Source organism: Protopterus annectens, chromosome 10.part0 (assembly GCF_019279795.1).
Source record: "Protopterus annectens isolate FY-2018-M chromosome 10.part0, PAN1.0, whole genome shotgun sequence".
NCBI lineage: Eukaryota > Metazoa > Chordata > Ceratodontiformes > Protopteridae > Protopterus > Protopterus annectens.
Genome location: NC_056744.1, coordinates 1,240,463,822 through 1,240,486,362, shown reverse-complemented (window position 1 = coordinate 1,240,486,362; position 22,541 = coordinate 1,240,463,822). Strand labels below are relative to the sequence as shown.

Here is a 22,541-nt window from a genome sequence, read left to right as displayed (position 1 = left end):
GCCACCCAGTCAACGGGATCTTGCAGCCATCGAAATATCAAAGCTGCTTCAAAAAGGAGTCATCCAACCTGTTCCCGCAGGCCAGACCGGATTAGGGACTTACTCAAGATTCTTTTTGGTGCCAAAAAAGACCGGGGACTTGAGGCCCATTTTGGATCTCAGCAAGCTAAATCGATCAGTGAAAAAGTCCAAGTTCTGGATGGTCACCTTGCAATCCATTCTCCCGCTGCTGGAGAAAGGTGTTTGGATGTGCTCCATAGATCTCAAGGACGCCTATTATCACATCCTGATAGATCAGGCGTCCAGGAGACACTTGCGCTTCAGCCTGGGAGACAGTCATTTTCAGTTCCGTGCACTGCCCTTTGGTCTCACCACAGCCCCCGGGGTGTTCACCAAATGTTTGGCGGTGGTGACTGCTCACCTGAGAAGTCTAGGATTCCAAGTGTTTCCATACCTAGACGACTGGCTCCTAACTGCCACCTCCAGGCGTCTACTCTTGCAAAATCTAGCAGCCACTATATCTCTAGGCAACTCCCTAGGAATCACCTTCCATTGGACAAAGTCCGTGTTGCTGCCATCTCAGCGCATTTGGTTTATCGGAACAGAGATAGACTCAAAGCAAATGCGAGTCTATCTTCCTGCAGAGAGGATAGAAACACTACAGTCTCAAGTTCGAGCTTTGCTCCTCAGACCGAGCCCCAGCGAGAATGGTCCTACAACTGTTAGGTTCCATGTCGGCCACCGTTCTCCTAGTCCCCTTAGCAAGGTTACATATGAGGATTCTCCAGTGGCTCCTGTCAGTCCAGTGGTCTTATCAGGATCTCCCACTCAGTCACCACATTCTGATCACAGAGACGTGCAAACAGGACCTTCGTTGGTGGCTTCTTTCCTCCAACCTGGATCAGGGGCGACCCTTTGTTCCACCACGCCCAGTGGCCACATTGACTACGGACGCCTCCCAGATGGGGTGGGGGGGACATTACCTGGGCAGGTCAGTCCAAGGCAAGTGGCACTCCGACGAGAGTCTCCTCCACATCAACATACTGGAAATGAGGGCGGTGCTTCTATCGTTGCAAGCACTACACATTTACCTCCCCCAGGGCACGATTGCCATTCAGTCCGACAACATGTCGGTGGTCTGGTACCTGAACAAGCAAGGAGGGACCAGATCCTACCCCCTTTGCAGAGAGGCCATGAAGGTATGGGATTGGGCGATTGCAACCAAACGTTTTCTGGTAGCAACACACATTCCAGGGAGATCCAATGTGATAGCTGACAAACTGAGCAGAACTATTCTCTCCCCTCACGAGTGGTCTCTGAACGACAGAGTGGTAACGCAGATTTTCAGGAGATGGGGAACTCCTTGTTGCGAACTTTTCGCAACCCCCCCTCAACACGAAATGCCAACAGTTCTTCTCTTTCACCCCAGTTCTGGGGGAGATTCCCAAGGACGCCGTAGTCCAAGCTTGGCCCACCGGTCTGCTATACGCCTTTCCACCGGTTCCCCTTCTTCCCAAGGTGATCCAAAAGGCGATTCACTTGGAGAGCAAAATGATTCTAGTTGCCCCATACTGGCCTCGTCAAGTCTGGTTTCCCTTTCTTCGCAAATATGCATTGGACGGTCCATGGTTCCTGGACCAAGTTCCGGATCTCTTGACCCATCAGTCGGGACAGCTACATCATTCCCTCCACTCATTGAAGTTAGCAGCTTGGCTCCTCCTCTTCCGACCATAGTCAGGAACCATGTTTTGGACCCGGAAGTCATACATATCTTGTCCTCGGCCCACAAGACTTCTACTAAGAAAATGTATAGCAGCAAATGGAAGAGATTTGCTATTTGGGCCCAGCTCCGGGGCTTAGACCCCATGACAGCCCCGGTGTCAGAGGTTCTGAAGTTTTTAGCTTCTCTGTTCAACCAAGGTTGTTCGGTCTCTACCATCAAAGTTCAATTGGCGGCTATTTCCAATTTTCACGAGTGCATAGAACCACCTTTGATGAGCAACAAGTTGTGTAAAGCCTTCATGAAAGGTGCTGGGCTGCTACGGCCCCCGATATCTCATCCCGCTCCACCATGGGACCTTAATGTGGTGTTAGGTGCTTTAACTTCTTCCCCCTTTGAACCGGCAGCAACTTGTGACTTAAAATTTCTGTCTTGGAAGACTGCTTTATTAGTTGCAATTACATCAGCCAGGCGAGTTTCAGAACTTCAAGCCCTGTGTGTCAAACCACCTTACCTGTTTTTTCACAAGGATAGAGTATCCCTCAGACCGAACCCATCCTTTGTTCCTAAGGTTTGTTCTAATTTTTGTCTGCAACAATCACTGGAACTTCCAGTTTTCTTCCCGAAGTATTCAAACAGAGCGGAGTACATCTTTCACACCTTGGATGTCCACAGACAATTACGCTTCTATTTGGATAGGACGCACCAAGCACGAAAAGCAGATCAGTTGTTTGTGTCCTTTTCGGACAATAAATTGGGCAAAGCCATCACGAAAGTCACTATTGCCAAGTGGATCAGAGACTGTATCAGTCATACTTACTTCATTTCTAACAAAGAGCTTATAGCTACAGTGAAAGCTCATTCTACCAGGGCTATGGCTACTTCAGCAGCCTTTCATTCCAAGCTTGCTGTTAGTGACATTTGTGCGGCGGCTACATGGTCGTTTCTCCTCACACCTTTATTTCTCATTACAAATTGGACGTGGCATCTCGGGGGCGAGCTTCCTTCGGTTCCACAGTTCTCAGGAGTGTTTTCCAGTGAGCCACCCAGGAATCAGGTGCTAGGGACGCTGTCCCATCAGTACAGAATGTAGGTGAGATAGGATCACATTACATCTTTTAGTTATGTACTTACCATAACTTTAGATGTATGGGATCCATCTCGCCTACATTCCTAATAACCCACCCTCCTTCCCCCTGCCTTGGAGATCAGAAGAGACCGGACGGTCCGAGTTCAACTGTTTCCTCTCTTGAAACACCTGGCAATATTATATCAACAGTCTATGTGTGTGTGCATGTGTTAGGACAAACACGATCTGGGGAAGCAGTGGTGGTGCATCCTGGGATGTGGGATAGCTCAGCCAATAAGAGACTTCGTTCTATAGTATAGTGTGCCAAGTCGGAGCTGAGGATCGGCTCCGAACCCATCAGTACAGAATGTAGGCGAGATGGATCCCATACATCTAAAGTTATGGTAAGTACATAACTAAAAGTTCTTTTTTTTTCTCTCTCAAGCATTTTCCTTTGGAATGTTGGAAAAGATTTCACTGGCAAAGTCTATCTATGAAATTTACTGTCAGAAGAATGAACAGCAGAGTCTCCTTCTGTTTAATGGCTCACTTTTTGCTGGATAAACTTTTGTATTTCTGCCTTAGCATATTCTGCATTGAAAAATGTCTTTTATATTCCAAGAAAAAATATTCCAAAGACAGCCGAATTCAGCATCTTGAATCTCTTATGTGCATCTCAACATTCTCTGATTGCTGGGATAAATGTGCTTATCTTCTGCCTGGTGTACAGTGAATAATCATTTTCTACAAACACACCACTGTCTCCAGGTTTTAATACTTTTTCATTGTACCACAGTTTTGTAAGAATAGATTATTTCTGCTGGTATGATTGCATCTTCACTAATACAGGACTTGGCTGCTTTCTCGTGGCTAGGTTTTGGGGAGCATACAATGTGCCATTTGAATTAACAAATCTTGATGTAGAATACCAGTCCAGTTGCTTATTTGTTTCATACAATTAGTACAGTCTGTCCCTTCTACTTTTTCTGCTACAGCAGAAAATCTCAGGTTTTCTTCATGCTTTGTCTTCTAACTGTACCATTTTTTGAAATGGGTCTTCTTGAAAAGTCTCATACTAAACCAGCCTATCTTAATTTGATTTTTGCAGTTTTATCAGTTGGTCTGAATAGCTAGTTAAAGCATCTTTTTTCCAGACTTTTTTATTTGACTTGATATACTTCTTCAATGTTCTAATTATTTTCAGTATTATAATTATTTTAATCAGTTTTGAGTACATTTGATTTGTTTTTTTCCTCCAAATTACTGGAAGCCATTATTGTACCAAAGCTGGAGCTTGAACTGCTTTTTGTTGAACAGCTGCAACATTCCTCCCAGTCACTGTTCTCTCTTCACTTTTTCTAGTTGATTTTCTTTCAAGTTCCTAAATTTCTTCTTTGCTTGCATTCAATCAGTGTACTTACTAGCAAGTAACTGAACTTTAATCAGTCTGGAAGAATTGCTAACTCTTATTTCTCAGTTTCTTTTTTCACATTAAGAAAACTGAAATTAAGCTGTTGATTAGTTTGCAGCCACCTTGGAAGCCTCAGATGTCCTATCTCGCTTGGCAGTTCTTAAAGATCTGTAGCTGCTATCAAGAGAGTAAGCACCCCCTCCCCGCTGGTACATACTATGGCATCAGTGTTCCAGACTTGCAAGGCTAACCTGGCAGCATGCTCCCTAATTCTTTTTCGCTACTGTTGTAGTTCTCAGTTGGATCCTAGTGTGCTTTGTAGAAAAGTTCCCATGTTTAATATAAATAAATAAATAAATAAGCCTTTTAAATCTGTCCATAGCTGCTTGGAGTTGCTGTTTCTACTCTCTTTAGAAGGTTCACGACATTCATTCTTGACTAAGGTACCAGTGTTTCATTCTGGCCACTTTTAGGTGAAAACTCTCATTTTGATGACAGGTAACCAACTCTGGGATTGACTAGAGACAAGACAGTTCCCGGCAGAAGCCAGAGAGGAGGGGAGTGAGTGTAATCAGAATAAGACAAGTGTTGATTAGTTCTCGGCAGAGACCATCAGTTGGCTGACCACTAGGCCTTACAGATGGTGAGCTCTGCCTCAAAGGGTCAAGCTATGATCCTTTGTTGGCTGATAACAGCAAAACTGTTTCAAGAAACACCTCTTTGTCAACCATTTCTGGGAGTGAGTTTTGAGACAGAGCACTAGCAGTCCTCAGATTTAGCAAAAGGTCAGCTGTTGCATGTTGAAGGGACCTTTGTCCTCAGCGCTTGTCTCCGAGGTAGGACTTAAAATGGGGAACCTGTTTCATTCACCTCTCCAGGTTAAAGACTGACAAGGCAGAGTTGAACAGCCACCTCTAGGGTGCAGCACTTGTCATGCCATCTGCAATTGCTACATTGTTATCCTCTGTGGATCATGATCAAGTCACTGAGGAAACATGAAATTGCAAAATACATGTTAAAGCTTGTCCAGAGCCCAATGCAAGCCTTTTTCTCAGTAGCACCTCCTTTGGTTAGATGCTACCACTTGAATTAGTGGTCAGTTGCTTACCTGAGTGAATGTCTATGGTCTGTCTTATGCCACACGTGAAAAGGTTGTAGGTCAGTACCCTAGCATGCAGGTACCAAGACCCCCCCCCCACAGTAAATGTAACTTTTCTCACCTACAGTAGACAGTCTGTCCTCTTATCTACTCTGTGGCTAAACTGTGTGGATGTTCTTCGTGTTTCACTGTTGCAGTCATCACCTATGGGTTATGCCTGCTGTGGTAGCCCTCAGCCGGCCCAAATACCATAGTCAGTGTTTTTCTGCGCTGGCTGCTGTCGCCTGTAGTCTGATGTCAGGTTGTCAGTGCTATAAAGCAAGGCAGCCAATGCTATTACATCAGTCTTTCTTGCCGTGGAGCCCGTAGCAGAAGCAGTTTGTGAGTGTACCGGTCGGTCGCTACCAGAGTTTGAATTTCATCTGAAAACGTCTAAAGCTATGTACCCAGTTGGGGATCCTTTTTTCTTGCACTAACTGATGTCCGAAAAAGTTGACAGTTGTCTTGGCAGTGGAAAGCAGATCCCACACCGAGATTTCCATTCATACTGCGTCACTTGTTTAGGCTCAGGCCACGACATTCCCCGTTGCTGGTTCTGTGCCCTCTTTAACGTGAGAACCATTTGCTGTATAGCTCTTATTGTAGAGAGGTATTTTCATCTTCTGTCTTCCCATTCTGAAATGGTGCCTGCCAGCCAACAATCCATGGACATTACGAAGGCCCAGCACCAGAAAATCTTAGGCAGGGAAATGGAAAAGATTCTGCTCCTGGAGCCAGTCCAGAGGGGCCATTACCTCACAAACTTCCATCCCTCTTAACTTGGACTATCTAGCCGAGTTACTCAGTAGTGGCCTCTCCTTCTCTTCTATTAAAATCCATGCCTCAGCTCATTTCGATTCAGAACAGCCCCTCTTCTCACATCCTTTGATTAAACAATTCCTCAGAGGGGCTTCTAATATCAGACTTCCCAGAAGGCCACCCACGCCAGCCTGGGACCTGAATTATGTTTTAGAGAAACTAACCTTACCTCCATTCAAACCTGCTGCTTCAGCAGAATTGAAATACCTGTCCTAGAAGACTGCTTTCATACTAGCTATCACCTCAGCCAGAAGGGTTTCATAATTTCAGGCACTCATGGCCTTCAAGCTCTTTATCATTTTCCATGCAGATAGGTTCTCCCTGAGGATTAACCCCTCCTTTAGGCCCAAGGTGGTATCTAATGTGACCCTCAACCAGGCCATACATCTACCCACCGTCTTTCCCAACTCTCAAAACAAGGGGGAAAGAATTCTGCACTCACTAGTATAGCACAGACAACTCAGATACTACCTGGACCGTACTAAACCCTTCAGAAAAACAGACCAGCTTCTTGTCAGCTTTGCCCCAGGGGCAGAGGGGTAGCCCATTTCCAAGCAAACCATTTCCAAATGGATATCACACTGTATCCATTTCTGCTACAAGCTACCTGGGAAATCACCCTCTAAGTCTGTTCGTACCCATTCTACTAGGGCAGCCTCCACTTCCACAGCATTCACAGAGGAGTCCCCACCAGGGACATCTTGGAAGCTGCCACCTGGACCTCTGTCCATACCTTTACAAAGCATTACCACCTACCTCTTTTTTCCAAGTCTAAGGCAGAATTTGCCTCTGCAGTTCTGCAGGGCTTGTTGACCCATGCCTAGGGCTCTAACCTATCCTTCCACCCCTCTCCTCAGCTTTGGGAATCCTCCCACAGGTGATAACTGCAACAGTGAAACACAAAGAACATAGTACGGTTGTGTACACTTACCATAAATTTAGATGTTTGAGTGTATTCACTGTTGCAATCCTGGTTTCCCTTCCTGCTTCCCCCTTATATCCTCTTTCCCTAGTCGGACATAAGCTTGCCACATTGGCTTTTAGCCACCAGGGCTACTTTACCATATTTCCTTGTGCTTCTGATGGGTTAGGGCAAGAAAATCTGATGTAATGGTGTCGGCTGCCTTGCTTTATAGCACTGAAAAACCTGACGTCAGACTACAGGCGACAGCAGCTGATGCAGAAATACATTGACTCTGGTATTCGGGCTGGCCGAGGGCTATCACAGCAGGGATAACCCACAGGTGATGACTGCAACAGTGAATGCACTCGAACATCTACATTTATGGTAAGTGTACACAACTGTACTATCTTGCACCTCAGCACATTGTAACATTGTGGATTCTAAAAGTCCAGCTCAGCACCGATTTGTTAAGGGGTATTTGCACTGAAAAGAGCATTTCCCATCGTAGTACTTGAACTTCATGAATAATAGTCTTGCCTATCCATTTTTTGAACTGGCTGGTTCAGTACACCTGAATTTTGTCAAATGGAAGACACTTTCTATAACGTATAACAAGTAGATATTGAAGCTGCAGGCTATCACTTGAAAGGAATCTTACTTGGCTTTTCAGAAGAAATTGTTGACCTTCTTTAAAGTGAATATGTTTGCACCAACCAAAGTGGTCTCACACGTGTTTCTGGTGTCTCTATTGATTTACAAGTGTTTGGATTTTATGTATTAATAGAAGTAGAACAGTGATCAGTGCAGACTATTTTTAGGCAAGCTTAGAAAATGTACAAAGTGAAATAAACTGAAAAACAGTATATGAAAAGTAAATAAAATGACTGATTCTATGATAAACATATCTCAAGTTTCCCTAAGTGGGTTTTTATTTATTTATTTATTTATTGTGTGGAGAAGGAAGGGAAGACTGGGGAATGAAAAATAGGAGTTAAGGGAAGGAGATTGAAGAAATGGGCAAGTAAGAGAGTTGACAGCCTTAAGAGGAGATATTTAGAAGTTTAAAATTAATGTTTCTGAAAACCTTGGTGATTAAATAAGCTATTTTATGGCTGTGTTACAGAGGTAGTTACATTTCTTTCTGAGAGAGCTTTTTCTGGGAGTAGAATCAGAGCCTCATTTGTTCTGTGTAAGGATGAATATATGTAGTTACCCCCAAATTCAGCCCAGAATGATTTCTTGATCAATTCATTCATCTTGTGTTCCTTCTGGGGGGTAGAATCCAGAAGAAAAGTGCAGTTCTGGTTATGCTGATTCAAAAGAGTGTGCATATGCTGGGGAAAATGGACTGGCTATTTATTTCTTTTACCCCAGCTCAAGAAGATTGACAGTTGCCTATTGGATTCTGTTTCAGTGGTCTGCAATCTGATTTTGTTGTGCCACTCATCTATTGGCAAATGCTGTCGTGTATTATTCAGTCAGAGGGAGAATTCTGTCCTTTCAGAGCTTATTTTGTGAAGGTGTGCAAAGCATATATTTACACTTTGCCTATTTTGTCACAAGCGCATGTAGTAACAGTTTTCTTCATGAGGTAAGTATATTTTGGTAAATGATCAGCTTTATGAGCCACTGTTTTGAGCATTGACATCTTGCACTCCCTAGCTGCATGATTTTTGCCTCGCTTTGGAGTTGGTATTACTGTCTGGAATTCTTCCTAAAGTCTGCTTACTGCAGAGGATTTCTTGAAGTGAAATGTCATTTTGGCTTCTGTCATACCTAAAAATGATTTGGCCTTGAACCTGGCTATCATAGTTAGTTAATTAATTAATGGTGAGTATTAATCTTCAAGAGTGTTCTTTACATGGGGGTACTTGTTTACCTTTTTGTGTCCATCCCACTGTCATTATATAATCCATGTATGACCATGGGGTATACTGTTCCTTTTGAGTATTACAAGTTAATACATCATACTTGCCTGTTTCAATTGTTTTATCTTCAGATGTGATTTGGGTGTGTTCCATTGGAACTAAGGAGACTTTTCAATCTTGTACTTGGACAGCATGACGTATTGAGTGGGAGCTAGATATCTGGGAAGAATTGCTCAGAGTGGTTTTAGCAAAAAAAAATCCTGTTGTTTTCCACAGCACCGTGTCCTTTATAAGATCAACTGATTTATTCAGTATTCATATATCACTTCCATCTTTTTCAGGATACCCTCCTATTCCTGGAGTGGAAGGGTCTGGAGGAGAGGAAGGAGTTGCTGCAGTGCTGAAAGTGGCTTCTAGACTTGCCACTGAAGAAGTGAAAGAAGATGATGATGATGATGACAATAATGATCAAAAGGTGGGTCTCTGACAGCTGTGAAATGGGGTTAATCTTAAATTCTAAAGTCTGTGTTTCTGCTCATAGTAGTGCTTATTGTCCTACCTAGTAGTTATAATCTGAAGCTAATGTTGATATCTCGATTGGAACCTGTCTTTATTTAGATATTATTTAGAAATATTTTAGTGTTTTTATTTAATTTTGTTAGCCGAGGTAAAATAGTGATTTGCATGGACTTTTTTCAATAACTTTTGCCCACTGCAGAATATTGCAGTGAATAAGCACTATAGTAGAATACAATACAGTACAATTTAAACAATAATACAAGTAAATAATCACATTTCCATGTTTGTTAATCCACTTTGTTTGTCACTGTAACACAAGATTCTGAACAGTTCAAAGGTTTGTTAATGTAGCCCTGGTGCTGCCTTATGATCCTGAAATACATTCAAAGTTATGTTCCTGGTTTTCCTTGAGTAGATCCCTGGTTTTCCTTGAGTAGATCCACACATCTCTGTTACGACAACCTTCTTTTTGTCCTGGTCAACCAAGACTCTAGTACTGATGTCAAAATTCTTGTCTGTGAGAAGAAATACAAAGACACTGTAACGGATGTGATGTATTACCTTTTGCCCAGTGCAAGAAAAGGAACATTATTCCCCTAAAGTTTATCTATAAAGAAGCTGCACATATTTTTGTCCAGTTGGAAATAAATTCTGTACTTAACTTCTATGCATAAGTGTATATATAAACACTGTATCTAACATTATTAACTTGATGACTCCCAGTTTGAAAGTACGATTAATTGTAAAACTTATATTGGCCCAATAAAAGGTATTATGTCATGTCTGTGTTTCAGTGTCTTTGTGTTTTTTGTTAGTGGACCAATGCAGCATTTCTTAATTTTGTTCTTTCATCTCTTTGAGTGGTATATTTCTCTAACATCCTCTGACATCATGGGCTTCCAGCCCTTCTTTAATAGTAGTAACAGTTTTTTTACTACTCCCAGTTTGAAAGTACGATTAATTGTAAAACTTATATTGGCCCAATAAAAGGTATTATGTCATGTCTGTGTTTCAGTGTCTTTGTGTTTTTTGTTAGTGGACCAATGCAGCATTTCTTAATTTTGTTCTTTCATCTCTTTGAGTGGTATATTTCTCTAACATCCTCTGACATCATGGGCTTCCAGCCCTTCTTTAATAGTAGTAACAGTTTTTTTACTACTAGAATATGCTGTTATGTTGTCCACAAGTACCACCTTTAGTCTTTATTCTGTCAAATGGGCTGTATGCATATCGTATGCCACAGTGCCCCCTCCCCAAACAGGGCATGCCTTGTTCTATACTGAATGAGAGGGATTATGGTACCTTGATGACCTAGCTACATTCTTGTGGCTGCTGGTGGACCTGTGTGTGATGGTGAAATTAAAGAGCTGTAATGGTAGAGTGCACATATACATTGTGCTACACTCTACCCTGTATATAGAACCACTGCAGGGGTGCATGACAGTTACCAAAATTAAGTTATATTGTATTAGGTAATATGGTAGAGAAGTTGGTGGCCACTTAATAGCAAAATATTCTCATTCTGCAGGAGATTATCTTGTCTAAGAGTGAACTATCTAATGAATAGGTGACTGGGTGCTCCTCTGCACCTTTTTCTTGAACTAACAAGGCTCGTAATCCTGCTTCATATCTCACTGTGTTTACAATGGAGAATTTATTAAAGTCAGGGGAAACACCGGCTCTGAGCATAAGATATTTTCAGTTAGTCAAAAGCCTCTTCTGCTGCTGTGGCCTCCCTTATGTGGATGGGCATCTTGCGTTTCTTAAGGTCTGTAAGAGGATAAACTATGCTATTAAGGTTAGATACAGATGTTCTGTAGTAGCTTGCTAATCCTAAGAATGCTTTCACTTGTTTGGTACTGGGATGGGCCATTTTTCACAGCTTCTGCTTCATTGGTATGTGATCTAATTATTCCTGTCTTAGTCACATATCCTAAGTATCTGATTTCTGTTATACAATACTCACTTTTGGCAGCATTAACCGTAAGTCTTGCTTATATTTGAGCGTCCAACACAGCTTGCACTTTAGGTAAATGTGACTTTTCTTCTAAATAAATTACTGCATAATCCATGCATGCAGTTTAGTAAGTTGAGTCAAGTTTCAAAACACTCTCCATGAATCTTTGAAAGGTGACAGAGCTCTGTGAAGTCCAAAGGGTAACACAATATAATGAAAAAGACCTTTATGGGTAGATAATTCTATTTTTCTCTGGATTCATGGGTAAAAAGAACCTGCTGGTACCCCTTGATTACCCTTTTAAGCATAGTCAAAAACCTTGCTTTGCTTAAGCTGTCTGAGTTCTTCCACTGCGGGCATTGAATTAGTTCCAAATTTGGATACATCATTCACTTTCTGGAAGACATTGCAGAATCTTATGGAGCTATCTGGTTTAATGACCATTAAACAATTCCATTCACTTTGAGACTCCTCATTAACTCCTATTAAGAATACCAGACCTAATGTTGGGATAATGACAGATATCAATTATCCCCTCTGCCAAAGGAACAAAAATTGTAATCCTTGACTGTCTGTCTGTTTAAGCAGTTTCAGTGTAGTGTTTACAATCTGGCCTACTTGAGGCTTGAGCTACATTTTTACAGGCTAATGGATAAAATTATGAAGTCTCACTCCTAGTATTCTGTGGCATACTTGGATGACATGGTCATTCATCCAGAGGACTGAGACTCTTATTTACAAGAAGTACAGACTGTATTAGAATCCAAAAGACAGACCTGCTTGTCTGTACAGACTAAGAAAAGTAAACTAGGTGTGATGGAAGCCACGCACTTAGGATACCTTACAGGGAGAGGGATGTTAATACTACAAGGAGAAAAAATAAAGGCTGTAACAACTGGCCTATAATAGGTTCATAAGAGGTTACTAGGTTAATAGCTCTAGAGCCTTTACAAGTGTCCATGTTAATCTCAAGTATTCCCATTTGGTCTTTTTTGGGTAGTTCACAGATCAAATTTATGAACAGAGCAGGTCTGTGGTCAACACTTGCATGCCTCTGTCCATGAGGGACATGGGTGCCACGCCAGGGGTAAATTTGCAATCTCACATCCAATTGCCTAGGTTATGTTTCAGTAGTGTCAGTGAGGAACTCTGTTTTACGTGAATAGGGAGTCTATTCCAAAGAAGCAGCAGTCTCCAGAATGATCTGTTAATGTCGCAAGCTAGGTTGACATCCCTACAGCGAGTGACTCTAGCCATTTGACTTGCGGGTGTGCAGCATTTCCATTAGAGCAGGGTTGGAGATAGCTTTTTAGGCCAGGTACAAGTCACCTCTCAGCAGCCTATAAGATGCAGAGTAATGTGACAGGGCTTTCAGGCTGTCTACATAGGTCACATGGACATTCAATCTTCTAAGTTAATCCCATAGCTTTTCTAATTCCCTAGCTGAAGAGGAACCCTACATATCCATAAGGGGTGGTCCAAATCCTCATTGCATCACTGAAGTCTTTTGCTAGGGAAATCTACCAAGGCAGATGGAAAAAGTTCTCTCTTTGGATGATTCAGCAGTGTCTAAATTCTTTTTCAGCGCTTTTGCCCTCTGTATTCTTTGTTTGACAATGGTTGTAGTTTTTCCACTGTTAAGGTACATCTAGCAAAAATATCTAGTTTTCAGCAATAATTCAACTTTTAGCCCTTGGTATCAGAGAAGCTGTGAAAATCATTTCTAAAATGGACCTTTCTTCTTTGATCTCCTACCAAAGATCCAGTTCCTTCTTGAGACCATAACATGGTTCTGTAGAAGGTTACCTGTTTCCCTTTTGAAACAGCCAGTTCAGCTGGTCGTAAAAACCTCACTGGCAAAACACTTCTTGCAAGCGCTTTTCTTTCTGTCCTCTTAATTGATCTTCCACAAAGATAGGGTCTCCTTACAAGCTGACTCTTCCTTTATGCCTAAAATAGCAACAGAAATGGAAAAAAAATCAGACAATTCACTTTCTGATGTTTTTTCTACAGTATGATATGACACCCCAACCCCATGTGTGCAGAAATGGAGAAAAGGGGATTATGGATGGATGGGTTCTAATAGGGGAGAGTGCACCCTATTTCTACATGTTGTACACAGCCAATTACGATTATATTTGCAATGAACAAAATAACATAGAATGCATGAGCAATTATAAATCCATTATATCTACAGAACTTGGACAGATGGTGTCCAAGGCAACTTTATCTAGTTGTTTGTTGGACTGTATATCCTTTGTGTATGGTGCAAGTAATAAGAAACTTCCATTCGTACTGATGACACATTTTACCTGATCAGTGGCTACCGTGTGTGTGTGTCTGCACGTGCGTGTGTACACACACACACACACACACACACACACACATATATATATATATATATATATATATATATATATATATGGATCTACATTTTTAAATCGAAAGTATGGTTCATCGAACCGTTCTTCCTCAAACTTACTTTCACGAAAGTGCATTCCATCAAAAATGCACTTTCGCAGAATAAAAAAAAAACAAAAACTAACTAAAAAGTAAAATAACAGTGCACCCCCACACACACCCACTTTAATATTCTCACTCCAAGATCGTACTACAGTGGGGAAAAGGGAATATTCCCTTACCTCCACTATACTACGATCTCAACAGAACTTTCCTTAATTGTACATCAACAGTATATGTTGATGTACAACTAAGGCAACATGCAAAATGCATGTTTTCCTTTTTATTTGTTTACTTTAGCGAAAGTGCATGTTCGACAAAATGCACTTTCGCTGAAGTAATTTAGACAAAGTACGGTTCGATGAACCGTACTGTCGATAAAATAAATAGGACCCATATATATTACAAGCCTAGCCAAGTTCTACCCTTATTTCCACGATCAGCACCTATTGCCCCTGTCCAAGAGGTACACAGGTGGAACCCCCATGGTGAAATTATGGTTATCCATCCAGTCCAGATTGCGTTTGAAGAGGGCCAGTCAGGTGCTCTGCTTGACATGAGTGGGAATCTGTGGTGTGGTAACCTCTGGGAGACAACTGTGTCCCTCAAACAGGTTCTGTTAATGTCACATACCAGGTTAAGGTCTGTAGAGCCAGTAACCTGTGTACCATTTAACTTATGGAGATGCAGCATTTCCAGTAAAGCAGGGTCAGTGATTGCCTTGTATGCAAGGCAGAGATCGCCTATGAGTAGTCTGTATGAAACAGAATAAAGTGACAATGATTTCAGACGATCCACATAGGACAAATGCTGAAGACCTAAAATTTTGCTTCTGAGGAACATTTGTCTGCATGTCCTCCTTGTGGTGATGTGGGTTTCCTCCAGTTTCCTCCCACATTCCGAAGACATGCAGTAGATGGATTGGACACTAAATTGGCCATAGGAGTGAGTGTGTTTGCAAATGAGTGGTACGGATGAACTGCCATTGCAGGGCTTTCCACCCGGTTGTGTAAACCTTGGCTTTAGATGATTGTCACTGTTGAAAGTGATACCCTGACCCCATGTGCAAAGTGGGAAAAAGGCAAAGGAAACAAATTCACTGGAGCCATGCTAGCTAAAACAAAGTCCAAGAATCCAAAGGTAAATGCCAAAGTTTATTACCCAGTCTTAGCAGTTTCACTTAAAAAGCTTCATCAGGCAATAACAGAAACAGAACTAAATCAGTTTAAATAATCCAAGATCAAAGTCACGTGATAAGATCACATGATAAAATCAGACCTGATGCTGTAATGGTTTTAACCAAGGATGTTATGTTGTTCTATCTCGCCTTCATTCTTGCTGGTTGGGTTCGGAGTCGAACCTCTGTTCCAACTCTGCTGCATACCAGATCTAGAGAGTTTCTACTGGCTCGAGTCTACAACCTGTCCCAGGATGCTTAGCGGCTGTTCCCCATATCTCATTTACCGCTTGAAGCATCGGGATGGTGTTTGCTGGCTCAGGCTAGTAATTACATGTATTATACATATTTTTCACAAAAAACTTTCTATTAGAGTCTACTATACTTTCCCAGTCCAAGTAGAGTGCTTGTGTGTGTGTTGTTTATTACTTGGTTGTGTTTTCAGCTGTTCTCTTTAGGGCCCTTATTTTTTCTTCTATTCCCCTTAAAGAGTCTGTTTAAGTTAGAGGATTCTTTCTCTTTAGGCCATTTTTTTTCTTCAGGGCTTCTTCCCCTTTTCTTAAGGAGTCACCGTTTAAGTTAGAGGCGTTTCCTCGAGTTGGAGGAGACTGTTGTTTAACTTGGAGACTTTTCCTCCTCCCACCCCTTTCCTTTCCTAGTAAAAAAAAAAAAAAAACTCTCTTTTATATTTGCTTCTTTCTTTTGTAGTTATTGTTAGTTGTTGTTGCTAGTAGTTGTTTTTCCAAGATGTCTAAAGAATCTGTCAAGGACAAGGAGTCGAGGCAATCTGGGTTTAAAAAGTGCGATTCATGCACCCAGAAAATGTCTCCAATGGATGGACACACAAGTTGTGTGTATTGTCTAGGAGCAGTCCATCTGCAGGATTCTTGCTCCATTTGTCATGGATTTAGTGCAAGGGTCCTACAGGAGAGAAAAAATAAACTCATTTTGAGGGGTTTATTGAAAGGCCCTTTTGAAGAAGGTAATCAGCCCTCAAAATTGGACAAGACAAAAAAGTCTTGTTCATCGGCTCCAGTGTCTGAGCTGTCAAGCAGTCACAAGGAAATAGCATTTTCAGAGCTGAAGGTTATTGGTTCCGACAAACCTGGCCCTCCCTCATTTCCATCTGAGTCTTTGGAACCGTCATGGAGCCAAAAAAGGAGTCTATCACCGTCATTGGAGCCAATACACCCAGTTCAGCAATCTCCTTTATTACAGTCTGTGGCAGGTAGCAACATGTCATCGACCCATTCCTCTCGATCCTCCAGAAGTTTATCGGATGATGATGTGGAGCAGGTGGCAAAGAGGCTGCTGCAAACGTGGGCCTTGGAACAAATTCTTTCAAGCCCAGTCCATCGGAACTTGGAGCCAACCACTGTATCGCAGATGCCATCTATTCCTCCTCCGACTTGGATGAGTTCGGAGCCAGAGTGTCAGGAAGTCGTTGTGCTGGAACCAGTGGAGCCAGTAATCACCCACGATATCTCTGTTCAACATCTGTTCCGATCTCATCAATACCCTCTTTCATCGAGGAATCTGAGAGCCGACACTCCCAGGTCGGCTTTGGGTGGGAGTGTTGAGTCGGAACTGACTCTCCCACTTGGTGCTTTGGCACAGGTGAGTTTGGCTCCCACATCAGCCTTGGAGCCACCATCCTCGGTACCGGGGTGATCTCCTGGTCCCTCAGGACTGGAGTCTCTCTTGGCCCAGGATCGCGGTGCCTTCGAGGTGATGAGGACTATTCTCTCCACTGAATCTGCTCCACCTTTGACTCCAGCCACTCTTCCCCCTAAAGGGCTGGCATCTACTGCTTCATCATCCCTCTATCAACCCCAGAGTAGAGAGTCAGTGCCCCAGGAAACCCCAATGGGTGTAGCATCCTCTTCCGATACCTTCCCGGAACATCCCCCCCGAGGAGGTCCCTCAGAAGAAACAGTGTAAGAGGAAGCACATAGACTCCCCCGAGTCTGTCACTTCTGATACTGACTTAGAGGATTCAGAAGGATCCCCACGGTCGGCCTATGAGGATGTCTCTTTTTCAGACATCCAGAGGGGTGGCTGGAAATCCCTCTCCCCTTCTGAGGAGGATGAGTCGGTATATCCAGGAGGCATTTGGCTCTCGCCCCTCCACCTCTTGGGTGTCTCCGCCCTTCGACCCGCTCCTGGGTGTTATGAGTCGGAGGGTGTGGGACTCTCCAGAGTCAGTGGACCCCATTCTGAGGAGGTCAAATAAATTCATTACGGCCTCAGAGGATAGACAATACTTAACAAAGGGAGTTCCAGTAGATGCGATGGTGGTGGCACCAGCCACAAAGAAGGAGTTAATTGAAACTTCTGCATCTGTCCATCCACCGAACAAGGAGTCTCGTACAGTGAACAGATATGGGAAACGTATGTTCTCCACAGCGGCCTTTACCTTATGGTTACTGAATTACTTATCATATTTCACCAGACTCCAGTGGGATCTCCTTAAAGAGGTGGGAGATACCCTACAAGGTGCTACAACCCAGGATTTATCAGATAAGATAAATTCCCAGCTTGCGAGCTTAACCTCGATCACAAACTCCTCCATGCGCCTCATCTCTTATGCAGCCGATGGAGCAAGCAGGGCAGCAGGCACAGGAATAGCTCTTAGGAGATATTCCTGGATGCGCCTTTGCGAGTTTGCTGAGCCCTTTCAGATCTTCCTTTATTGACGCCCCTTTTGATGGCTCGTCCTTGTTCAGGCCGAAAGTAAAAGAGACTCTCACCAGGAGCCAGCAAGATGGCAAGACTCTATCTGCCATCGGAGTGCGTTTTTCCACCCCTACCAGACCTTATCCTAAAGGTCAAAAGAGTGGAAAAATGTGGTTCCGGAAGTCCAAAGGAGCCTTGTCGGAAGCTCGTGGTGATCCTTCCCCCAGGGGAAGAGGGGGGAATAACAATGGAAGACGCCATCCATGCGGCAGGGTGGTCCACAAAACCAGGGCGACAGAGGTACGTTGTCTGGTCAGCCCTTCCAGCGCCACTGTACTCAGAAGCCTGGCTGAAATTGACTCAAGACAAATGGGTATAGTCCGTTATATCCAGGGGATACAACATTCCTTTCCACTGTCCACCTCGTCCCTCAAAGTCTATCCCAGATATTCCACCCAGTCAAAGGGATCAAGCAACCCTAGAAATTCAAAGGTTGCTAGAAAAATGAGTCATCCAAGAAGTCCCTGCAGACCAGATCGGATCCGGAATTTACTCTAGATTCTTTTTTGTTCTGAAAAAGACAGGGGACTGGAGATCAATGTTGGATCTCAGAAGACTAAACAAGTCAGTAAAGAAATCAAAGTTCCGGATGGTGGCACTGCAGTCTATACTCCCTTTTCTGGGGCAAGACAATTGGATGTGCTCTTTAGATCTTTAGGACGCATACTACCACATAAAGATGGACAGGTGCTCCAGAAGATTTCTACGCTTCTGGCTGGGAGCGAGTCACTACCAGTTCAGGGCTCTGCACTTTGGTCTCACTACAGCCCCCAGAGTGTTTACCCAAATGCATGGCAGTAGTCACGGCTCATCTGAGACGTCAAGGATTCCAGGTGTTTCCATATTTAGACTGGCTCCTGACTACCACCACCAAGCACCTACTAATCAGAGCCAGGGATGCCACCATCCAACTCTGCTCAGATGTAGGCATTACTATAAATGCAGAAAAATCTGTCTTGTTGCCATCACAGCATGTTACCTTTATAGGTGCAGATTTAAACACAAACAACATGGTAACAAAATTGCCTTGGGAGAATACAAATGCTACGCAGTCAAGTATCTGTCCTACTCAGAAAGAAAAAGGTACAAGCAAAATTCATCCTCAAGGTCTTAGGCTGAATGGCAGCGGTGATAACACTAGTCCCACTGGCATGACTACACATGTGGATGTTACAGTGGCTGCTCTTCACTCAGTGGTCCATGCAGGAGTTACCCATGTCTCACAAGATTCTCATTACGGATTCCTGCAAGAGGGACCTACTATGGTGGCTTCAGTCCACTCAGGTAATAATGGGCAGACCGTTTGTACTTCCCCAACCTGTTGCTACAGTAACCATGGACACGTCCCAGATAGGGTGGGCATTATCTGGGACAGGCCGTCCAAGGGGGTTGGAAAGATCACGAGTAACATTTGCACATCAGTGTCCTAGCGATGAAGACGGTGCTTCTGGTATTGCAGGCATTTCAGAACTCTCTTCCCATGGGGACTATTGCAATTCAGGCAGACAATATGTCGGTGGTCTGGTACATCAACAAACAGGGGGGAACCAGATCCTATCCCCTATGTCAAGAGGCCCAGAGAGTTTGGCAATGGGCAATTTCTTCTCATCTTTTTCTGACGGCAGCACACATCCCGGGGAAATCCAGCGTAATAGCAGACAGGCTAAGCAGAGCAATTCTCATGACTCATGAGTGGTCCCTAAATCAGGAAGTTGCGAATCAAATTTTTCGCATATGGGGCCAGCCTTGCTGCGACCTTTTTGCCACTCCATTCATTGCCAAATGCAGCAACTACTTTGCCCTTATTTCCCCTCTGGGAGATTCACTGAGGGATGCACTCATCCACGATTGGCTCCCGGGACTTCTTTATGCTTTTCCCCCGTTTCCATTGATTCCGAAGGTGATTCAGAAAGCCAAGTCATTGAGTTGCAGGTTAATTCTCATTGCACCTTACTGGCCTCTTCAGATATGGCTCCTTTTCCTTTTGCCCCATTTTCAGGAGGACCTGTGGATCTTGGACCCAGTGCTGGATCTTCTGACGCATCAGTCAGGAACGCTCCATCCTGCTCTTCAGAGCCTCAAGCTGACAGTTTGGTTACTCCATTTCCAATCTTAGCCAGGCTTCCAAAATTATCCCCTTCAGTATGTCACATTCTGGTTTCCTCACACAAAAACATGACTAGGAAACTTTACGCAAGCAAAATGGAAGAGGTTCTCTTGATTGGCGGACAAAAAACACATAGATCCCTTTACAGCCCCTATACCTGCAATTTTGGAATTTTTAACAGACGTCTTTAATCAAGGAGCAGTGGCGGCCACTATTCGAGTACAGTTAGCCGCTATATCAAATTATCATATGGGAGACCTTGGATCCAATGTAATGTGCCATAGATTATGCAAAGCTTTCCTCAGGGGTACTTTTCTGTTAAGACCACCCTTAAGAGAACCTCCTTCCCCATGGGATCTAGATTTAGTATTATCATTTTTTATCCTTCCTTTCTTTGAACCAGCATCCTCTTGTTCACTGAAATTTTTATCTTGGAAAACAGTTTTTCTAATAGCAATTACTTCAGCTAGGAGAGTTTCAGAGTTGCAAGCTTTGTCTATCCATCCTCCATATTTGATTTTCCACAAAGTTCGAGTTTCCCTCGGAACAAATCCTTCCTTCTTACCTAAAGTTTGTTCTGAAGCAAATTTAAGCCAATCTGTAGAGTTGCCTGTGTTTTTTTCCCTAGCTATGGCAACAAGGCAGAATATAAGCTTCACCTACTGGATGTGCATAGACAATTGCGTTTTTACTTGCATAGGACCAAAGATTTCAGAAAGTCAGATCAGTTGTTTGTTTCCTATTCAGATCATAAAAAAGGTTTGGCAGTCTCAAAAGTTACTTTGCCAAATGACTTACTGAGTCCATCACTTATGTCTATAATTCTCATAATAAAGAACCGCCAGGGAAAGTTAAAGGACATTCAACTAGAGCTGTGTCTACTTCTATCCTTTCAATCCAGACTTCCATTGGATTCAATTTGTGCTGCTGCTACATGGGTTAATCCTCACACCTTTATTTTACATTACAAAGTAAACGTGACCTCCTGGAACAAGGCATCCTTTGGTTCCACTGTCATGAAGAGTTTATTCCCTTGAGCCACCCAATAAAAAGGTGCTGCGGACTCTGTCCCAACCAGCAAGAATGAAGGCGAGATAGGACAACATAACATAAGGAAGTTATGTACTCACCATAACGTTCCATGTTTGTTGTCCAGTATCTTGCCTTCATTCTTGCATCCCACCCATCCATTCCCCCTCCTGGAGGATCTAGAGGACTTTACAGTTGGCAAATATGGTCTTATTCCCCTCTTGCCTCTTTACCTTTATGACCAATATATTTTCTTGACTGTATGTTAGCATACTCTAATGAGTAGTCTCTCAAACGAGATCTGGGGAACAGCCGCTAGGCATCCTGGGATAGGTTGTAGCCTTGAGCCAGTAGAAGCCCTTGAGCTTTGGTATGCGGCCAAGTCGGATCCGAGGTTTGGCTCCGAACCCAACCAGCAAGAATGAAGGTAAGATACTGGACAACAAACATGGTATGTTATGGGCATACATAACTTATTTTTTTAACATGATAGCTTCATTTAGGCCTGGTAAAATATGTGCTCTGAGCCTCAAAATCAATTTAAATTCTTCCAACTCAGTGTGGTGTACTAAGTTCCCCCCACGTGTAGATTCAATTAATTTTGATAAAATCAAAAACTTAAAATAGTGTGTTGAATCATGATCATGAATATGTTTATAAAGTGCATTCGTACATAATTTCCTATTAATATCTGAGAGATGGGTGCTTGTACGATCCTTAAGTCTCCTATTCCTTTTCCCGACATAATTTGCATTGCAAGATTGACATGTGGCTAAATATATAACATTCCTTGTATCACAATTCCCCAAATGTGAATACATAGAAAATTTGGGCACATATATTACATTTAGAGGTCCCTGTTTTGTTACTCTTAAAGGAGAAATAATTTTTAGGCTGCTCCTTATAACATAGTTGTTTTTTGAGATTATTACATCTTTTATAGCAAAAACTGGTCTGTCACCTACAAACTTCCTTATGTCAGGGTCAGAAGACATAATTGGCCAGTACTTAGTGATAATGTCTTTGAATTTTGTTTCTCATTCATTTGTTTAATACTGCTTTCTGTAATGTAATTAGAAAAATTGGCTTAGTATCAGAAGTCCCGCTTTGGATAATTATATTTTTTGCGTTAGTGACTTCATTTATATTCATGTATATTCACTTCCATCCACAAGTGGAATGCCTGCTAGGAGATTGAATGATGCTTCTGAACTCCTCGATATACCTGAGAACCCCTTACTGAACTTTGATGATGGAACATATGATCTAAGTAAGTTTAATAAGGATTCAGTTATACAATTTAAAATGAAAGTGGATATTTCTGAACATAAACTGCAAACTTTAAAGAAGTTAAAATGGCAGCGCATAAACTGTGATGTTTATTTAAAACATAAAATTGTACCAAGTGGGTTTGCGACTGCTAAAAATGCCCAGTTATGGATCAAAGTATCCAGATTTGTTAAAGCGCAGGCAGATATTAAATCTGACATATTCCCTATAATACATGTAGCTGATGAATGATTTTTTTTCACCCACTCGAGACATTGCTTCATACAGATATTGAGCAGTAATACTTAGAACTAGTTAATGGTGTTGAACAGCATCAGCACACAAGTTTATTGTACGA

The 22,541-nt window shown here is 42.6% G+C and overlaps 1 protein-coding gene across 1 annotated transcript in view; it reads left to right on the top strand.

The window, feature by feature from the left end:
- Positions 1–22,541, top strand: part of CC2D1B (coiled-coil and C2 domain containing 1B) — a 2,494,855-nt gene that overhangs the window by 1,236,203 nt on the left and 1,236,111 nt on the right. The window contains exon 12 of the mRNA XM_044085963.1: positions 9,271–9,404. Coding sequence (XP_043941898.1) covers positions 9,271–9,404 — 134 coding nt within the window. The remainder of the gene's footprint in view (positions 1–9,270; positions 9,405–22,541) is intronic.